The 16,429-nt window shown below is 44.9% G+C and overlaps 2 protein-coding genes across 2 annotated transcripts in view; one reads left to right on the plus strand and one right to left on the minus strand.

The window, feature by feature from the left end:
* Nucleotides 1–14,110, plus strand: part of slc5a9 (solute carrier family 5 member 9) — a 34,013-nt gene extending 19,903 nt beyond the window's left edge. The window contains exons 11-14 of the mRNA XM_037769014.1: nucleotides 3,384–3,534; nucleotides 4,958–5,126; nucleotides 8,576–8,791; nucleotides 13,026–14,110. Of these exons, the coding sequence (XP_037624942.1) occupies nucleotides 3,384–3,534; nucleotides 4,958–5,126; nucleotides 8,576–8,791; nucleotides 13,026–13,340 (851 nt within the window). The 3' untranslated portion in view covers nucleotides 13,341–14,110. The remainder of the gene's footprint in view (nucleotides 1–3,383; nucleotides 3,535–4,957; nucleotides 5,127–8,575; nucleotides 8,792–13,025) is intronic.
* On the minus strand, nucleotides 289–2,774 carry LOC119487930. The gene is made up of 2 exons (XM_037769013.1): nucleotides 2,536–2,774; nucleotides 289–2,381 (listed from the first exon to the last, which is right to left on the minus strand). Exon 2 carries the CDS (start codon nucleotides 2,301–2,303, stop codon nucleotides 573–575), a length of 1,731 nt encoding a protein of 576 aa, XP_037624941.1. The 5' UTR covers nucleotides 2,304–2,381; nucleotides 2,536–2,774; the 3' UTR covers nucleotides 289–572.
* Nucleotides 14,111–16,429: the final 2,319 nt, after the last annotated feature.

Consider the following 16,429-nt stretch of genomic DNA (forward strand, 5'->3'; position numbering starts at 1 on the left):
CGTGGTTTTGAATATTAATAGCTATTTACAGACTGTGTGGGCTAATACACACAAGAAGCCTGATTCTCCTTTACAATAATTCTCTACATGTTTACAATCAGGCAGGTAAACGCATTCAAATATGCAATAATTAAGATCAGTGTATATGATGGAAGAGAGTGTGCAAAACACACTTTTCTTTGTACTTTATTTTTGTACTTTATACAAATTCACTGAATCAGCAGAACCTCTGTCTGAGTTGAATATTTACAGCAAATGATGAGAGACATGAGCAGAAATGAATTTATATTATTTATTTATATTATTATTTATTTTATTTTATTAGATGTTCATTATTATGCACTGATTGTGGGAGAACTGGATCACCCAGATCGAACCCGTGCGTTCCACAACAGTAGACAACACTGACTACTGAGGTGGCGCTGAGAGCTCAAGCCCTCGCATTCATTCAGAAGGAAAAAGTCAATTTTTCCTTCAAGATGAATGACACATTGAAGACATTTTTTATATATATATAAAATATATATATGTGGGATAAACCGGAGCCCCCGGAGAAAACCCCATAAACCACCTTAACGCCTCGTCACGGCGGTGAGCATTGAGGAGAAGAACCTGCACATGCAGGACCTCTGTCTCGGTGGTGCCATCAGGTGACCTTTGACGGCGGAGGCGATATGGTCTCCGAGTGCCGGTTTACCCCCTTTCAAGGACACCAGCACCCACGTCGCATTGCCCCACGTCTTAATTAGGTCCCGGTAAATGGTCTTTTCGAGGTTTTCCCATGTTTCTGGGCTGGAATCGAAATCGAGACCCTCGACTTCGGCCCACGTTTGTTCAAAAAGGCGTTGGATGATGTCATGGACGTTTGAAAGGGTCCAGGTCACTTTCGCCTTCTTGAAGATCCGCGTGACCAACCTCTCCAAGATCACCTCGACGCAGTTTTTGTTTTGTACATTCTGCGCTCGACGTTCACAGTCATCACGAAAAACCGGGGGAGGCGGGGTAGTGATTGCCAAAGGTTTCCTGGCCCTCGGCTTAGTGCCCAGTATGGCGTGTCTCATATTGTTGGCGAGGTCGCCGGACTGACAGATCTGCCACCATCTGGCCAGAGACAGGAAACCGAGCACCTTCCGCTGCAATTCGGCGCGCATGTTAGCACGTATCACCGGCTCGGGGATGATCTCTGGCCCGTGTAGGATGTGTGTGTAGAGGAGATCACTTAAGACCTTTGTGAACTCCAAGACTCGACCGGGGGGAATGTTTAGGAGCGGAGTGCCGAGTCCCAGAAGATCGCGGTTCTCTGTTTTTTTCATCAGATCGTTAATCTTCTTCGTGAGAGACTTCGCCGACTCCCGACTGTGAACTTTGGAGCTTCGGTGGAATTTTTTCCTCATCTGTGCCACGATGCGATGGATGCAAGATTTGGCAAAGCACTTTGCCAAAAGCTTCTTAATTTTGCTTCCGATGTTTTTCTTGGAGCGTTTGCTGTTCTGCTCCGAAGGAGTCTGTCTTACAGCCTCTTCGGCGATACTCCGAGCGATTTCTTCCGCGACGTCTTCAATCTCCCGAGCGCTTTGAGACTGCAACAGCGCGTACTCGGAGTCCGGCACGTCAACCAAGAGGGGTTCGGTGATGACGTTCAACTGCGTCTTGATGATGATTTGGACAATAGCGATGTCTTTCATCGAAATCACGACGTCAGACGAAGGCGTCGCCGCATGGCGGTCTTTGGCGTCTGAAGGTTCCAGTTCCACATCTGATTCTTCGTAGATGGTCCTCTGCTTGCGCTGTCGAGGCGAGAACACCGACTTCATCTTGCCAATGAATGTCTGGCACATTTTGCAGGCGTGCACAATCATGCTGTTGAGTCTGCTGGGAGGAGTGAGGCGCTGAACTATGCCCTCGGGGCTGGAGAGGGCACTTCGGACGCTCTCCGAAACCTCTGCAGAGATCAATGTCGTCAAGCTTTTGGAGCTCGGACACTGAACCGAGACGTCGACGCCCAGAGCTTCGGCAAAACTCTGAGAGATTGTGTCGCCCAGATTGATTTGGACGTCGTCCTCAGACGCCAGGGTCGTGCTCCCGAGAGATTTCAGGAAAGCTTTTGTCAAGGCCGCTGTCATGTCCAACAGCAACTCTCCCATCATGGTCATAGTGGCGTCGTCGGGGCTGCCGGATTTCAAAAATCCCCACTGATCCGCCGTCATCCCCTTAAAGAAGGAGTTGAGCAGCTTGGAAACAGCGCGACGGACGTTGAACTCGGGCATGATGGATTCTGGCTGGGAAGTTCTTGATGATACCATGATGCTGATTTACGGTCAATTCTTGTCGATGCTTCGTGGTTTTTGGAGAGAAATTCACTGCTTCTCTCAGTAGATAGTCTGATGAGTGAAAATAATCGTTAGTTGCAGCCCTAATTCTTATTAACTAACATGTAAGCTGCATTTAAATGTTGGGGCTAATTTGAACTGCTTCATATACTGTTGGGAGGTTTAATCTAAAGCAATGCATTCATAAAATTCATAAAATTCATACCTCTTTCTCTTGAGACTTGAAACTGCTTCTCTCAGTCGATGTGTTTCGTCTGATCGAGTCTTCAGATTCAACTACAGTTGTGTGATTCTGGGACTCTCTCCTGAATGTCACTCCTTTATGATGTCACCGCTCCTTTAAGATGTCACAACTGATGTCACCACTCCTTTAATTCATCACAGTGTTCCATCTGGTGATGTCACGATGCAGTGATGATGTCACGATGCAGTGATGATGTCACCACTGCTGTGATGTCACCACTGCTGTGATGTCACCCAAACACACACACATGCACACACACGTGCACATACACTTGCACACACATATATGCCTTACTTTCTCCGTATTTTACTTATTATACCTTCTAATCTTGCACCTTGCACTCAGGTGTGCTCTGTCGATTAATCCTCCGTGCCTATCGCTGTTGTCAGGACATATTAGTAGAAACTAAAGATCATACGGTACTTAATATTCATAAATTTATATAAAATAGTATTGTATAGTACAGCATGTAAAGCACTGTAAAGTGCTGTGGTATACGTCTCAAATTTCCATAGACACATCTTGAAAACAGGACATTTTATGAAAGGAGAATGTCTTGAGAACAAAACAAGAGAAAGAACTCTTATTATTGGAGATTCTTTTTTAGGAAAACCCCCTCAGATATACCATGTATACATGTTAAAATACATTTTTAGTGAAATCAGCTGTGCTTTTATTTGCTTCTGCAGTATTATTATTATGTTGTTTTTTTTCCCTGTGTAAAATGATTAATGATCAAATAATAGAGTTTTATAGTTGAATATAAACCTGATATTTCTCCGTGACTGCGCCATCTTTTTGACGTGCAGGTCTTCGTGGTCTGATGCTAGCGGTGATGTTAGCTGCTCTGATGTCATCGCTGACCTCCATCTTTAACAGCAGCTCCACTCTGTTTACACTGGATCTCTACCACAGAGCCAGACCTGACGCCTCGGAGAGGGAACTCATGATAGTCGGAAGGTAGTGGTGTCGAGATTATCTGATATATATAGAGAAAACACCCTCTTGATTCAAAATGATGTAGGTAAAGCAATGATAATAATAATAGGCTCGTTGGAGATGAGCCAGGCCTGCGCAGAATCGATTACCGGCGATCGCCGCGCAATGCATGCCGGTTAGATTCGTGTCCGACTTGATGCCGACTCGCTCCGACGTCACGCACACGTGGGCAACGATAACCTCACGAGATCGAGGCGGTCGCAGATTTTAGAGCCAGGCAACGCAGCTGCTCTCCACAAACTGCAAGACCCAGGGCATTATGGGAAACGCCTGATCAAAGAGCTGATTGGCTCTTAGTTCTGACAGCAAACACCACGTGTTGTAGAAAGTCCTAACCTTCTGTGTAATTGTAATATTTAACAGTAGTTGTAGGATATTAGTCTCGTGTTGTGCAATGAAGGTTTCATCTGTTAACAAACACATCTTGTGTGATTGATAATAATAATTATTATAATAATGAAGGTTATTTATATATAACACTTATCAAAACGAGTGCTCATTATGTGCTTTACATGGCGGACATAAAAATAATAAAGGATAGAATCCAATGCCAGATACACGCACATTTCCATATAGATTTACAAACAAATAGAAATAAATCCCAACGTGGTCTGAAAACTACAAGTGGCCTACAGATCGGATATAACAGGAAGTCACTTTTCGGTGACTTCCTGTAAATTCATTGAAGGCTGCTGGAAACTGTCCGACTTGACCGCAGCTTTTTGTCCCCGCCCCCTGCTGCTGCTGCTGCTGCCGCCTGATGTCGTCTACTTTCCAGGCGAGTTCATCTCCAACGGTGATGATGGTGACCATGCAACAGCAACACTGACGACAAAATGAATAGTAGTGATAATGTCATGGACATTAGACCCGGGATAGGTAACCTGAAACGCCAGATGGTTCCTTAGTTACACAGAACAGTAAATCTATTTTCCTATCTGATCCAGTTATCCTTCCAACTGTAAAGACTTAAAGGTTGAAACAAGCCGTTAGGATTTCTGTCCACTTGTGATGTCACAAATATACAATATTTAGACCATTACACGGTTTTAAACGTAAACATTCTTAATTACGTACAGTGCAGTGTATGTAAATGACATCAGCTAACAGGAAGTAAACATGGACCCAGACTGTTGCCTAGCAAAGCAATTCCGTCGAAATGAGCTAAAACGAAGCGTTTCAGACAGATAATAAATACAGGCATAGTCAGACAGACAGTATGATGAAAATAAAGTTTTTTTTTTAACATTACAGCATGTAAACATGTTCTAGTAGAAACACAAAATACAAGTATGAACCTGAAAATGAGCATGATATGGGACCTTTAAGACTCTGTTTGACCTCACCCAAAATTGACAGAATATAATATTTTGTGTATTTTCAGAGTGTTCATCCTGGTCTTGGTGTGTGTTAGTCTGTTGTGGATTCCAGTCATCCAAACAGCCAACAGTGGACAGTTGTTTGATTACGTCCAGTCAGTCACCAGCTTTCTAGCTCCGCCCATCACCGCCGTTTTCCTCATGGCTATCTTCTGGCCACGTGCCAACGAGCAGGTAGGTTTTACTTTCATACATTCAGAAATTCAGAGCGTTAATATATCATCATCAACTATGTAAAGATATAGAGGAGTAATGTCTACGATATCACAGCATTATTTATTTTATTTATTAGGTTAGTCCCTTTGAGATCAAAGATCTCTTTTACAAGGGAGACCGGGCCAAGATAGCAGCAACACAGTTATAGTAAAAGTAACAGACAACACATAAATGAACAACATTATAAAACTTGCATTTCACCAGAGCTTTAAACTCAGTCAAGGTAACTACGTTTTGAAGTTGAAAGATCAGATTGTAGTCCGGTTCCGGTCACCGTGGGGATGGCAGCTTAGCAAAGTTCTCTCGACAAAAGTGAAATAAACCTGCCCCAGAGTCGAAATATTAGAAGTTGTGGTGTATGTTTACTGTATTTAGAAAGGGGGCGAGGATGGCATCTAGATATAGGGGGAAAAAGTCTGCTCTTTCTACCGATAAAAACAACGAGGTGCCGGAGCAGCTAGACGGAGCTAGCGACCCCACGGCTAGCCAGGACAGCAACAGAATGGAGGGCGAGGAGGAGACCGTGAACCTGACTCTAATCCTCAGAGAAATCCGGGATTTTAGACAAGACAACAAAAAACTGTTTGAGGACATTAAAGGAGAACTTGCAAAAAACCAATTTGAGGTTAGATGAAGCTGAAGCGAGGATTCTGGAGAACGGAGAGGCTGCAAAACATGGAGGAGGCTTTAGCTGAAATGCTAAAACTACAGGAGCAGCTCCAGGCAAAGCTAACGGATCAAGAGAGACGCTTAAGGAGGGAAAACGTGAGGATATATGGGGTACCCGAAGGAGCTGAAGGCGAACCCAGGTCAGTGATAGCCTTCGTGGAGATGTTGCTCAGAGAGTATCTGGATATTCCCAGCACGAAGGACCTGCAGATAGAAAGAGCTCACCGCGCATTAGCTCCGCGGCCGCGGGCAGGCGCCCAGCCCAGATCAATGTTAGTCAGATTCCTCAGCTTCAGAGTGAAGGAAGAAGTGCTTAAACTGGCATGGCAGAAGAAAGGCTTCACGTGGAATAACAATAAAATCAGCCTCGATCATGACTATGCACCAGGAGTCCTAGTGAGACGGAGGGAATTCCCAAGGAAAATAAAGACGAACAAGAATGCGGCAACTACTGACCTGTCAGTGTTCTCAACTTTGACTACAAACTTTTTACATCCATCCTAGCCCGTAGACTTGAAAACCTTTTACCTGACCTTATCCATTTAGACCAGACTGGATTCATCCAACAACGACAGACTCTGGACAACATAAGAAGGACTTTACATATACTAAAACAAATAACTAAGGATAAAACTAAGTCATTGATAGTGGGATTAGACGAGGAATAGCGTTCGACTCAGTTAGATGGGTATTTTTATATAAAGTTTTGGGAAGATTCGGCTTTCAAGAAAGATTTATAAAAGTAATTCAGAACTTGTATGATAACCCTACAGCACAAGTGAAGATTGGCGCTGTAGCCCCAACAACATGTAGTTATATATTTGAGGAGGCGCATGTCAGCTGTGCCATTAGCCCTCAATATAAAACTAAAAATCTAGCCTAATAAAGATATTTGAAACTAGATTTTGACACTGGACAAAAATAAATTAATGCCCTTTTCACTTCAGTGCTGTTTTTTTAAAGGTCCCATATCATGCTCATTTTCAGGTTCATACTTGTATTTTGTGTTTCTACTAGAGCATGTTTACATGCTTTAATGTTTAAATAAAACTATAGTTTCCTCATACCTGATATTGGTATCACCGGTGTTGCACTCACATGGTTCTCCTCATACCTCACCGACAGACTACAATTTGTGAAACTGGGTAATCACAGGTCAAGGTGTTCCGCTGTCTCACTGGGTGTCCCCCAGGGCTCCTCCCCCATTGGGTCCACTCCTGTTTATCATTTACCTCCTTCCCCTTGGCACTATCCTCCGTCATCACAATGTCCGATTCCACTGTTATGCCGACGACACACAGGTCTACATTTCAACTACACCCACTGCTGCCCTGCCACCCGCCTCCCTCACCACCTGCCTACAACACATCAGGAGCTGGATGAGCAGGAACTTTTTAAAACTCAACAGCCATAAAACCGAGGCCCTGCTCATCGGCTCCAAGAACAACATCTCCAAAACTCAACACACCACTGCTCAAAACATCACCACTGATGGCTTCCCAGTACCGTTCTCCACCCATGTCAAGAGTCTTGGGGTCACCCTGGACAGCACACTCTCTTTTTCATCCCACATAAAAAACATCACCCGGACTGCCTTCTTCCACCTCCGCAACATCTCTAGACTCCGCCCATCCCTGTCCCACTCCAGCACTGAAATCCTGGTTCACGCTTTTGTTACATCCCGGATTGACTATTGCAACGCTGTCCTCTCTGGCATTCCCATCAAACTACTCAACAGACTCCAAATCATTCAGAACTCTGCCGCCCGGATCATCACCCACACCAAATCCTCCGACCACATCACCCCCATCCTCATCCAGCTGCACTGGCTCCCTGTTAAATCCCGGATCGATTACAAAAACCTTCTGCTCACCTACAAAGCCCTCCATAACCTCGCCCCCACCTACCTCACAGACCTCCTCCAGGAGTACACTCCCTCCCGTTCCCTCCGCTCATCATCAGCCGGACTTCTGACCACCCCCACCTCACGCCTCAGCACCATGGGAGCCGGGGCATTCAGCTGCTCTGCTCCCAGGTTATGGAACTCACTCCCCCCACACATCCGGCAGTCTGACAACATCACATCTTTCAAATCCCTCCTCAAAACACACCTGTTTAAACTGGCCTACTCTCTCTAGTACTCATCATCACCCATCCTATGTGTCTGTACAAATATGTCTCTGTCATGTCCTGTTGTTTTTAGATTGTTTTATCTGTCAATGTTTTAACTGATTTTTGTAAGGTGTCCTTGGCTGTCCAGAAAGGCGCCACTAAATAAAATGTATTATTATTATTATTATTATTATACCATCTGTCTGAATATGCCTGTATTTACCCTCTGTCTGAAACGCTCCGTTTTAGTACATTTCAATGGAATTGCAACGGAATTGCAACAGAATTGCGTTGCTAGGCAACAGCTTGGGTCCATGTTTACGTCCTGTCAGCTGATGACATTCACATCCACTGCAACTGGAAATAAACTGGGACCCATTTAGAATGTTTACGTTTAAAACTTTGAAATGGTCTAAATATTGTAGATTTGCGACATCACAAATGGACAGAAATCCTGACAGCTTGTTTCAAAAGCTCAGTTTCAGGCTGTGTGTGTTTCTCTGTGGATTAAGCGTTTCAATACTTTCACAGTATTTATATAGAACTTAAACCTGCTTTATAATATAAAAGACATGAAAATGTCACTTTTTACAATATGGGACCTTTAATATTTCTGTGTTTCTCAGGGTGCATTCTGGGGTCTGATGGCGGGACTAGCGGTGGGACTGATCCGCATGGTTCTGGAGGTCTCCTATGGAGCTCCTTCCTGTGGTCAGCCTGACCGACGGCCTGCTGTCCTGGCCGATGTCCACTACCTGTACTTTGCTCTCATCCTGTTGGCTCTCACCTGCATTATCATTGTTGCTGTCAGCTTGGCCACGGCCCCGATACCTAAAGAACATGTAAGGAACATACATCCATGAACGCCTCCCCATCTATCTGCTGTTCTCATTAACAATCACAACATCTGCATGTGTTAGCTGTGAGGTTTGAACATGACGACAGAGGGCTGACAAAGCACAACATTCATAGTTCAGAGATGATTCAGTGCAAAGGTTAAGGTCTGATGTTTTTTGAAGTACGGTAGAGGCAAATATACGGTGGCCCTGAGAGCTCAACACACTGCAAATAGACAAACCACTAGCAAATCAATGCTGAAAGTCACACAGACAACAATGCAAACTGTTTCCTGGGGGCACTAAAAATTGACGCACACAAGCTGGGGGCGCTTGTTGTTGTCATGATTTTTGGTTTAAGAAGTTATTGAAGTCGTCTACCTGCCGGTGTTAGAAAATGAGCTAAAATGTAATTACGTTTGGTTTATTTGAACATTGTCATTCAGATATTATTGCAGATATCTGCTGTTAACCTTGTTATCTTTTTGCTCCTGCCAAATCAAATAATCTGATGAAATCCACACAATTAACTGTGGAACGGGCTAACGTTATGTTAGCTGGCTGAAGCTGCTTTTAGGACTGTCACCAAGGACGAAAATAAATTGCAAATTGTTTAATTAATTGTTTAAAACGAGTCAAAATAAGTTGCATAATATAAAATAAACCCCTTTCTGTAATGAAAGAACGGGCAGCAGTCAATTGTTAACTGATAAACAAATGAATCTAAGTGATGAAAGCTACCTAACCTAACCAAAACCTACCGCTAGTTTAACTTGCTTGTCCTCCTATTACAGCTTCTGAGAGTAACTCTTTATAGTACAGATTCAAGATTCAAGATTCAAGATTCAAGATGTTTATTGTCACGCCGGTTGTACAGGTACAAACGTGTGAAATGCTTTTTGCTGGGAAGCTCCATTAAAATAATAAGTTATATTACATTTCATTACAATTTTAAAAGGAAATACTTTATACAAGGGCATATTAAGAACATATATTAAGAATATATACAGTATATACAGTATAAGATATATTTTTGTGTAAGAATGTGTCGAATGAATTATAGATTTAAAAGTCTGATGGCCTGGGGGAAAAAACTGTTCCTCAGTCTGCTGGTGAGAGTCTTGGGGGTTCTGTATCTTCTACCAGAGGGCAGGAGGGAGAACAGGCTGTTGTGGGTGTGTGTGTTGTCCTTAATGACCCTCAGGGACTTCCTGAGGCACCGCTGGGTGTAAAGCTCTTGCGGGCTTGGCAGCTCGCACCCGGCGATGTATTGGGCCGAGCGCACCACCCTTTCCAGCGCCTTACGGTCCACGTTGGTGAAGCAGCCTGTCAGGAGGCTCTCTATGGTGCCCCGGTAGAAGTCCCTGAGGATTTGTGGTTTCAGTCTGAAAGTCTTGAGTCGCCTCAGAGCGTACAGTCTCTGCTAGGCCTTCCTGACTACAGCGGTGGTGTGGGTGGCCCATGTCAAGTCCTTATGGATGTTGACACCCAGGTATTTAAAGGTGTCCTCCCTCTCCACCGCTGTGCCGTTGATGGTGACTGGGGGGTGAGTGCAACCCCCCCTCCTGTAATCCACGATGACCTCCTTGGTCTTTGAGATGTTCAGGGAGAGGTGGTTGTTCTGACACCACTGTTCCAGGGTGGTCACCTCCGCCCTGTAAGCCGTCTCGTCGCCATGGGAGATCAACCCCACAACTGCTGTATCGTCTGTAAACTTCACGATGGTGTTTGAAGCTCTTGTTGCCACACAGTCGTGGGTGTAGAGGGAGTACAGGAGGGGGCTGAGAACACAGCCCTGTGGCGCTCCCATGCTGAGAGTCAGTGAAGTCGAGTTGAGGTTGTCAATTCTCACCACCTGGGGGCGTCCCGTCAGAAAGTCCAGGATCCAGTCACAGTGGTGTGTTCAGGCCCAGATCCTTGAGCTTACTGACGAGCCTGGAGGGCACTATGGTGTTGAATGCTGAGCTGTAATCCACGAACAGCATCCTCACATAGGTGTCCCTTCCTTCCAGGTGGGAGAGGGCGGTGTGTAGGACGTGGGCGATGGCGTCCTCTGTGCCTCTGTTTGGGCGGTATGTAAATTGCAAGGGTAAGGGGGGGTTCTGATTGTCTGCAGGGGTGGGGGTGGGGCAGGACATGACACAGGGTCTGACAGAGGAGTCAAACCTGGCGTTAAAATGATTGAGTTCGTCTGGGAGGTTTGGTGCTGTGTCTGTGATCTGTTGTCTGGGTCCTTTATAGTCTGTCATGGTTTGGAGTCCTTGCCACAAGTGCCTTGGGTTGTTGGAAATGAGCTTGGACTCCACCCGTTGTCTGTAGTCTCTCTTTGCTTGTTTGATTACTGACCTTAATGAATAACGTGAATGTTTGTAGTCGTCTGGTGAGCCTGAGGTGAAGGCTGTGTTCCGTGCATTGAGGGCTGCACGGACATCACAGTTTATCCAGGGCTTTTGATTTGGCTTTGTCTTTATAGTTTTTGTATTTCCTGATGAAGCTGGTGACTGTGTCTGTGAAGTCACTGATGCTGTCGTTTGCGGTCCTGAACATCTCCCAATCCACGTGATCAAAACAATTCTGAAGGATGGCGTCTGATTGGTCTGACCAGCAGTGAACGGTCCTATAGGCGGGGGCTTCACGTTTCAGTCTCTGCCTATAGGCGGGGAGAAGGAGGATGGAGGAGTGATCCGATTTGCCGAAAGGTGGGCTGGGGAGGGCTTTGTAGCCGTTGCGGAAGGGTGTGTAGCAGCGGTTCAGTGTGTTTTCCCCGCGTGTGTTGAAGTGAATGTGCTGATACAGTTTTGGGGAAATGCTCCTCAGATTAGCCCGGTTGAAGTCCCCCGCAACAATAAGTGCGGTCTTCGGGTGCGCGGTCTCCTGCACGTTAACTGCTCTGTGTAACTCCCGGAGCGCTCTGTTCGTGTCGGCCTGGGGGGGGGGGGGGATATAAACACCGGCGATGGTAACCGATGTAAACTCCCTGGGGAGCCAACAAGGCCGACACTGCAGCATGAGGTACTCCAAGTCAGGGGAGCAGAAGGTGCCGATGGTCCTGATGTTCTGTTGGACACACCAAGTCCGGTTAACCATTAGACATACCCCTCCGCCCCTTGTTTTCCCAGGGAGTTCCTGGTCTCTGTCCGCGGTGAAACCCGGGGGCTCGATGGCGTGGTCCGGTACCTCAGCTGATAGCCAGGTCTCCGTGAGGTTTATTATCTAGAGACTGCACGTTTGCCAGTAACATGGTGGGGAGTGGGGGCGATGAGCGCGCCATCTCAGCCGAACCAGGACCCAAGCCAGCTAACATAACGTTAGCCTGTTTCACAACTCATTGTATGTATGGTAAATGGTAAATGGACTTGCTTTTCTAGTCTTTCGACCACTCACAGCTCTTTACACTACAAGTCAGCATTCACCCATTCACACATTGATGGCAGAGGCTGCCATGCAAGGTGCCAACTTTGCCCATCAGGATCTAATCTAAATACTCATTCACACACTGATGGCTATGCCTTTGGGAGCAATTTGGGGTTAAGTGTCTTGCTCAAGCACACATCGACATGTGACCCAGAGCAGCCGGGGATCGAACCACCGACCTTCCAATTGGTGGACGACCTGCTCTACCCTCTGAGCCACAGCCGCCTGTATGTATCCATCTGACGATTTGAATTAGGCAGCTAATGATAAGTAAAAGGCTAACGCTAAGTTAATTTCAGTCATGTGCATCACTTTTTAGTGTCCCACACATGCGCAGTGTGAATGATGACGCGTTGATGACGCGTGACCCCGCCTCCTTCTGAGAGCTGAGAGATACGTGTGTAGATGTGTGGCGAGACATCGAGGTCAGGGAGCTGCTGGCCGTCCGCGGTGAGACAGAAAAAAGCAGTAGATGACGGGATGAGAGACAACGTAGTGTAACGTTATACAGACATAACAAGGTTGCTGAATGAGAGAGGCATCCGCCGATACGTCACACGGAAACAATAACAAGCCGACCACCTCACGGTACCACCAGCTGTGAGCTGTGATCTGTTTTTAAAGTCACGCATTGGCGGAGGTCTTCGCTCTCCGAGTGTATGTTGTCAGATTGGTGAAGATGTTTTATTAATTTGTAGTGCATTGAGCTCCCAGTGCTAGTCTACCAATGTGAGCCTGCACGTCTTTGATTGAAAGGTAGACCACGATTAGCACTGACACTAACACAGACATACAGTATGTGTTCAATGTCCTCTCTCCTGTCCAGCTGTACAGGCTGACCTGGTGGTCCAGATATAGCCAGGAGCCTCGGGTCGACTTCACAGCTCCCCCGACGACCTGCGCCGACCCAGTGACCTCTGACCTCAGCCTGGACTCTGACCGCTCGCCAGATTCCTGGTGGCGTAGAGGTGCCCTGTGGCTCTGCGGTCTGACTGGTCCGAGCTCTGGATCTGTACCTCCGGCGGTTGAAAACAGCGAACTGAACTCCCTGCAGGAGGAGCCGCTCTGGAAGAGAGTCTGCGATGTGAACGCCCTGCTTCTACTGACTGTTAATGTGTTTCTCTGGGGATATTTTGCCTAATAAGTTGCTATCAGTAAAGGTTAGATCGATGTAGCTGCTGGACTGGCATTTGACCCTTTTTTTGGATGAAATGAACGGCTTTGTCCAGTGGATAAACCAATCTTTCATCAGCAAAGACATATAATAATATTAATGATCATGGCACACATTTAACCACTGACAAAGGTCACTTTTTAAACTCACTAAAAAAGACAGCTGAGAGAGCCCGAGTGACGCTTCCACGCCCAGACGTGGACACGCAATATAACTATATCAGCAAATTTGGACAATTATGGAAAAGAAAAAGATATTTCCTTGCAACTCACAATCCATATTGTGCCATCTCTGTGAAGCGGTGCCTCATTATGTCATGATTATCTTACCAAGACCCTTTTTTCAGGAACGACACACAAAGAAACTGTAGACTCAAGGATATTTAAGAACCAATCGTTCCATAATGAGTCATAAATATAGTATAGTAAGTTTGTTCTCTAGTAAGTCAACATTATCTAATATGTATAGCTATTGATTCAGTAAGTCAGGAACTATTTTATTAATGATTTGTCAATCATCAGATTGTTCCTGATTTCGTCTTGTTTCGCGGTAACTTGGCAAAACTTTGTTCTGAATTGTAAAAGTGTCACTCAAATTTCTTCTTTTTACTGTATTTGAATTGATACTGGAATGCTTAAAGGTCCTATATCATGCTGATGTTGCTAGATATTGTAGTGTTTCTACACATAGAACATGTTCACATACTGTAATGCTAAAAAAAAACTTTATTTTCCTCATCCTGTCTGCCTGAATATGCCTGTATTCACCCTCTGACTTAAACGCTTCGTTTTAGCACATTGCAACAGCATTGTGTTGCTAGGCAACAGCTTGGGTCCATGTTTACTTCCTGTCAGCTAATTGTCATTCACAAACACTGTAACTTGAAATAAACCGGGACTAGAATGTTTACCTTTAAAACTGAAACGTTGTACAGTTGTGACATCGCAAAGTTACAGAAATGCTGACGGCTTGTTTCCGAGGTTTCCGAAGTTTCTGAATACAGATACTTTCACGTTGGGCTGGGATCTCTATCTGTCTACAGGCGTTCTGCTGCTGGTCACTGCTGTTTACACTGTGGCAGGTAAACACACACACACACACACACACTTCTTTGTGTAAATAGTAAATAGAATAGTGAATGTCCATTTGCTTTCACTTTGTTCATTCAGACTGATTCAGTCTATCTGTCCTGCGGCTGTTATTTGGTGATGTGTCACTTTGAGTTGATCTTTCTGTAAGTCAACACACAACATCCCACCTTTGCGGCAATTCTGTCACTATTTTTCATGGATTTAGTAATGTTTCTGACTCTGGCACAGGAAGATGGTGTCCCTGTTTTTAATTCTGCCTATTAATATATTAATAACGCCCTTATTGGTCGAATTCTTGTCCAGCCGCCGGAGGGCAGATATACGAAGGTGGGGATTCAGAGGTCTGGGAGCAGGCTACCAGGTTTTTGGGGACACACCCGAGCTGAACAGGAAAGCAGGAGGATTCTGACACTGCAGGCTGATTTGTTGATAGTCTTTAAAGGAATACTTCACCCCCAAAATGATCATTCGTATATCAGTTACCTCACCCAGTGTTACCTTGAATTCTTAAAGAAAACATTTTTCACTCAACAACGGAGAAAAGTCTTGATGAAAGCTGAAAGTAAAGATACTGGCATCACATGAAACTACACAAACAGGAATTCATCGGTACCAACCGTGTCACACTAGCTTGTTGGGAAGGAGGTTAAATAACGCTCAATAATAAGCTAGATTTTGACGAGGAAAAACTGGCATGGCCATTTTCAGAGGGGTCCCTTGACCTCTGACCTCTAGATATGTGAATGTAAATGGGTTCTACGGGTACCCACGAGTCTCCCCTTTACAGACATGCCCACTTTATGATAATCACATGCAGTTTGGGGCAAGTCATAGTCAAGTCAACACACTGACACACTGACAGCTGTTGTTGCCTGTTGGGCTGCAGTTTGCCATGTTATGATTTGAGCATTTTATTTGTGTGTGTGTCTCTGTAGGTGGTTTGGCAGCAGTGATCTACACTGACGTGCTCCAGATTGTGATCATAGTTGGGGGTGCCTTTGTGTTACCCACATACTGAATGAAGAGACAGTTTCTTTCCATCCAGGTGCCAGGTACATTTATTACGCTGTAAACACATTAAAAGAACAGTCATGGATGAACGTCGGCTTTGTTGTATACTACTTTCCTGACTGTCTTATGCTAGTACTGCGCTGACTTCCGGCTACAAAAGAATAACTATAAAAGTAACTAAATATAACTAACTCAATATAAAGTAATACAATGAAAGTAATTCAGTACACAATATTACATAAGCTAAATCTCTCATGAAACTAACATTACCAAAACACAATGGCAACCGTGCAGCCTCTAATACACACTCTGTTAAAGACATGGTATATCAACCACTGGACATAAATGACTGATTATATCAACCTCTGAACATATTACAGATTAATTATATCAACAACTGAACACATTTGTTTTCAATGTCACTGCATCTTAGATGGAAATACATTTATACAGTCAATACACAACCGTTAACTGTACCCCTCGAGGGCCACGGACCTAGAATAGCTATTCAAGCTAGCCTTCGTTAGCGTTAGCTATCGGACTAACTCCGTGACGTACATTACGCTTATAAACATAAACACACGGCCCCATAACCGATAATAACCTTAACACACAAATATTAGTACTATATGTATATGGCGCTTGTGTACGTCTCTCACCTGTAAACACATTAAAAGAACAGTCATGGATGAACGTCGGCTTTGTTGTATACTACTATCCTGACTGTCTTATGCTAGTACTGCGCTGACTTCCGGCTACAGAAGAATAACAGCGCCAGTCGCTGACTTACCAAAGCCACTACCGCCACCTACTGGCCAACACAGAATGTTGTCTTAGAATTACTTGACACTAAAGCAGTTGAGTTTACTGTCCTTCCTACTGTCTTTTAAGTGACACCAAGCGCAAAAATAACCATAGTGGGGGTACCAAAATAATGACACACAGGTAACAACT

The sequence above is a fragment of the Sebastes umbrosus genome, chromosome 5 (genome assembly GCF_015220745.1).
Source record: "Sebastes umbrosus isolate fSebUmb1 chromosome 5, fSebUmb1.pri, whole genome shotgun sequence".
NCBI lineage: Eukaryota > Metazoa > Chordata > Actinopteri > Perciformes > Sebastidae > Sebastes > Sebastes umbrosus.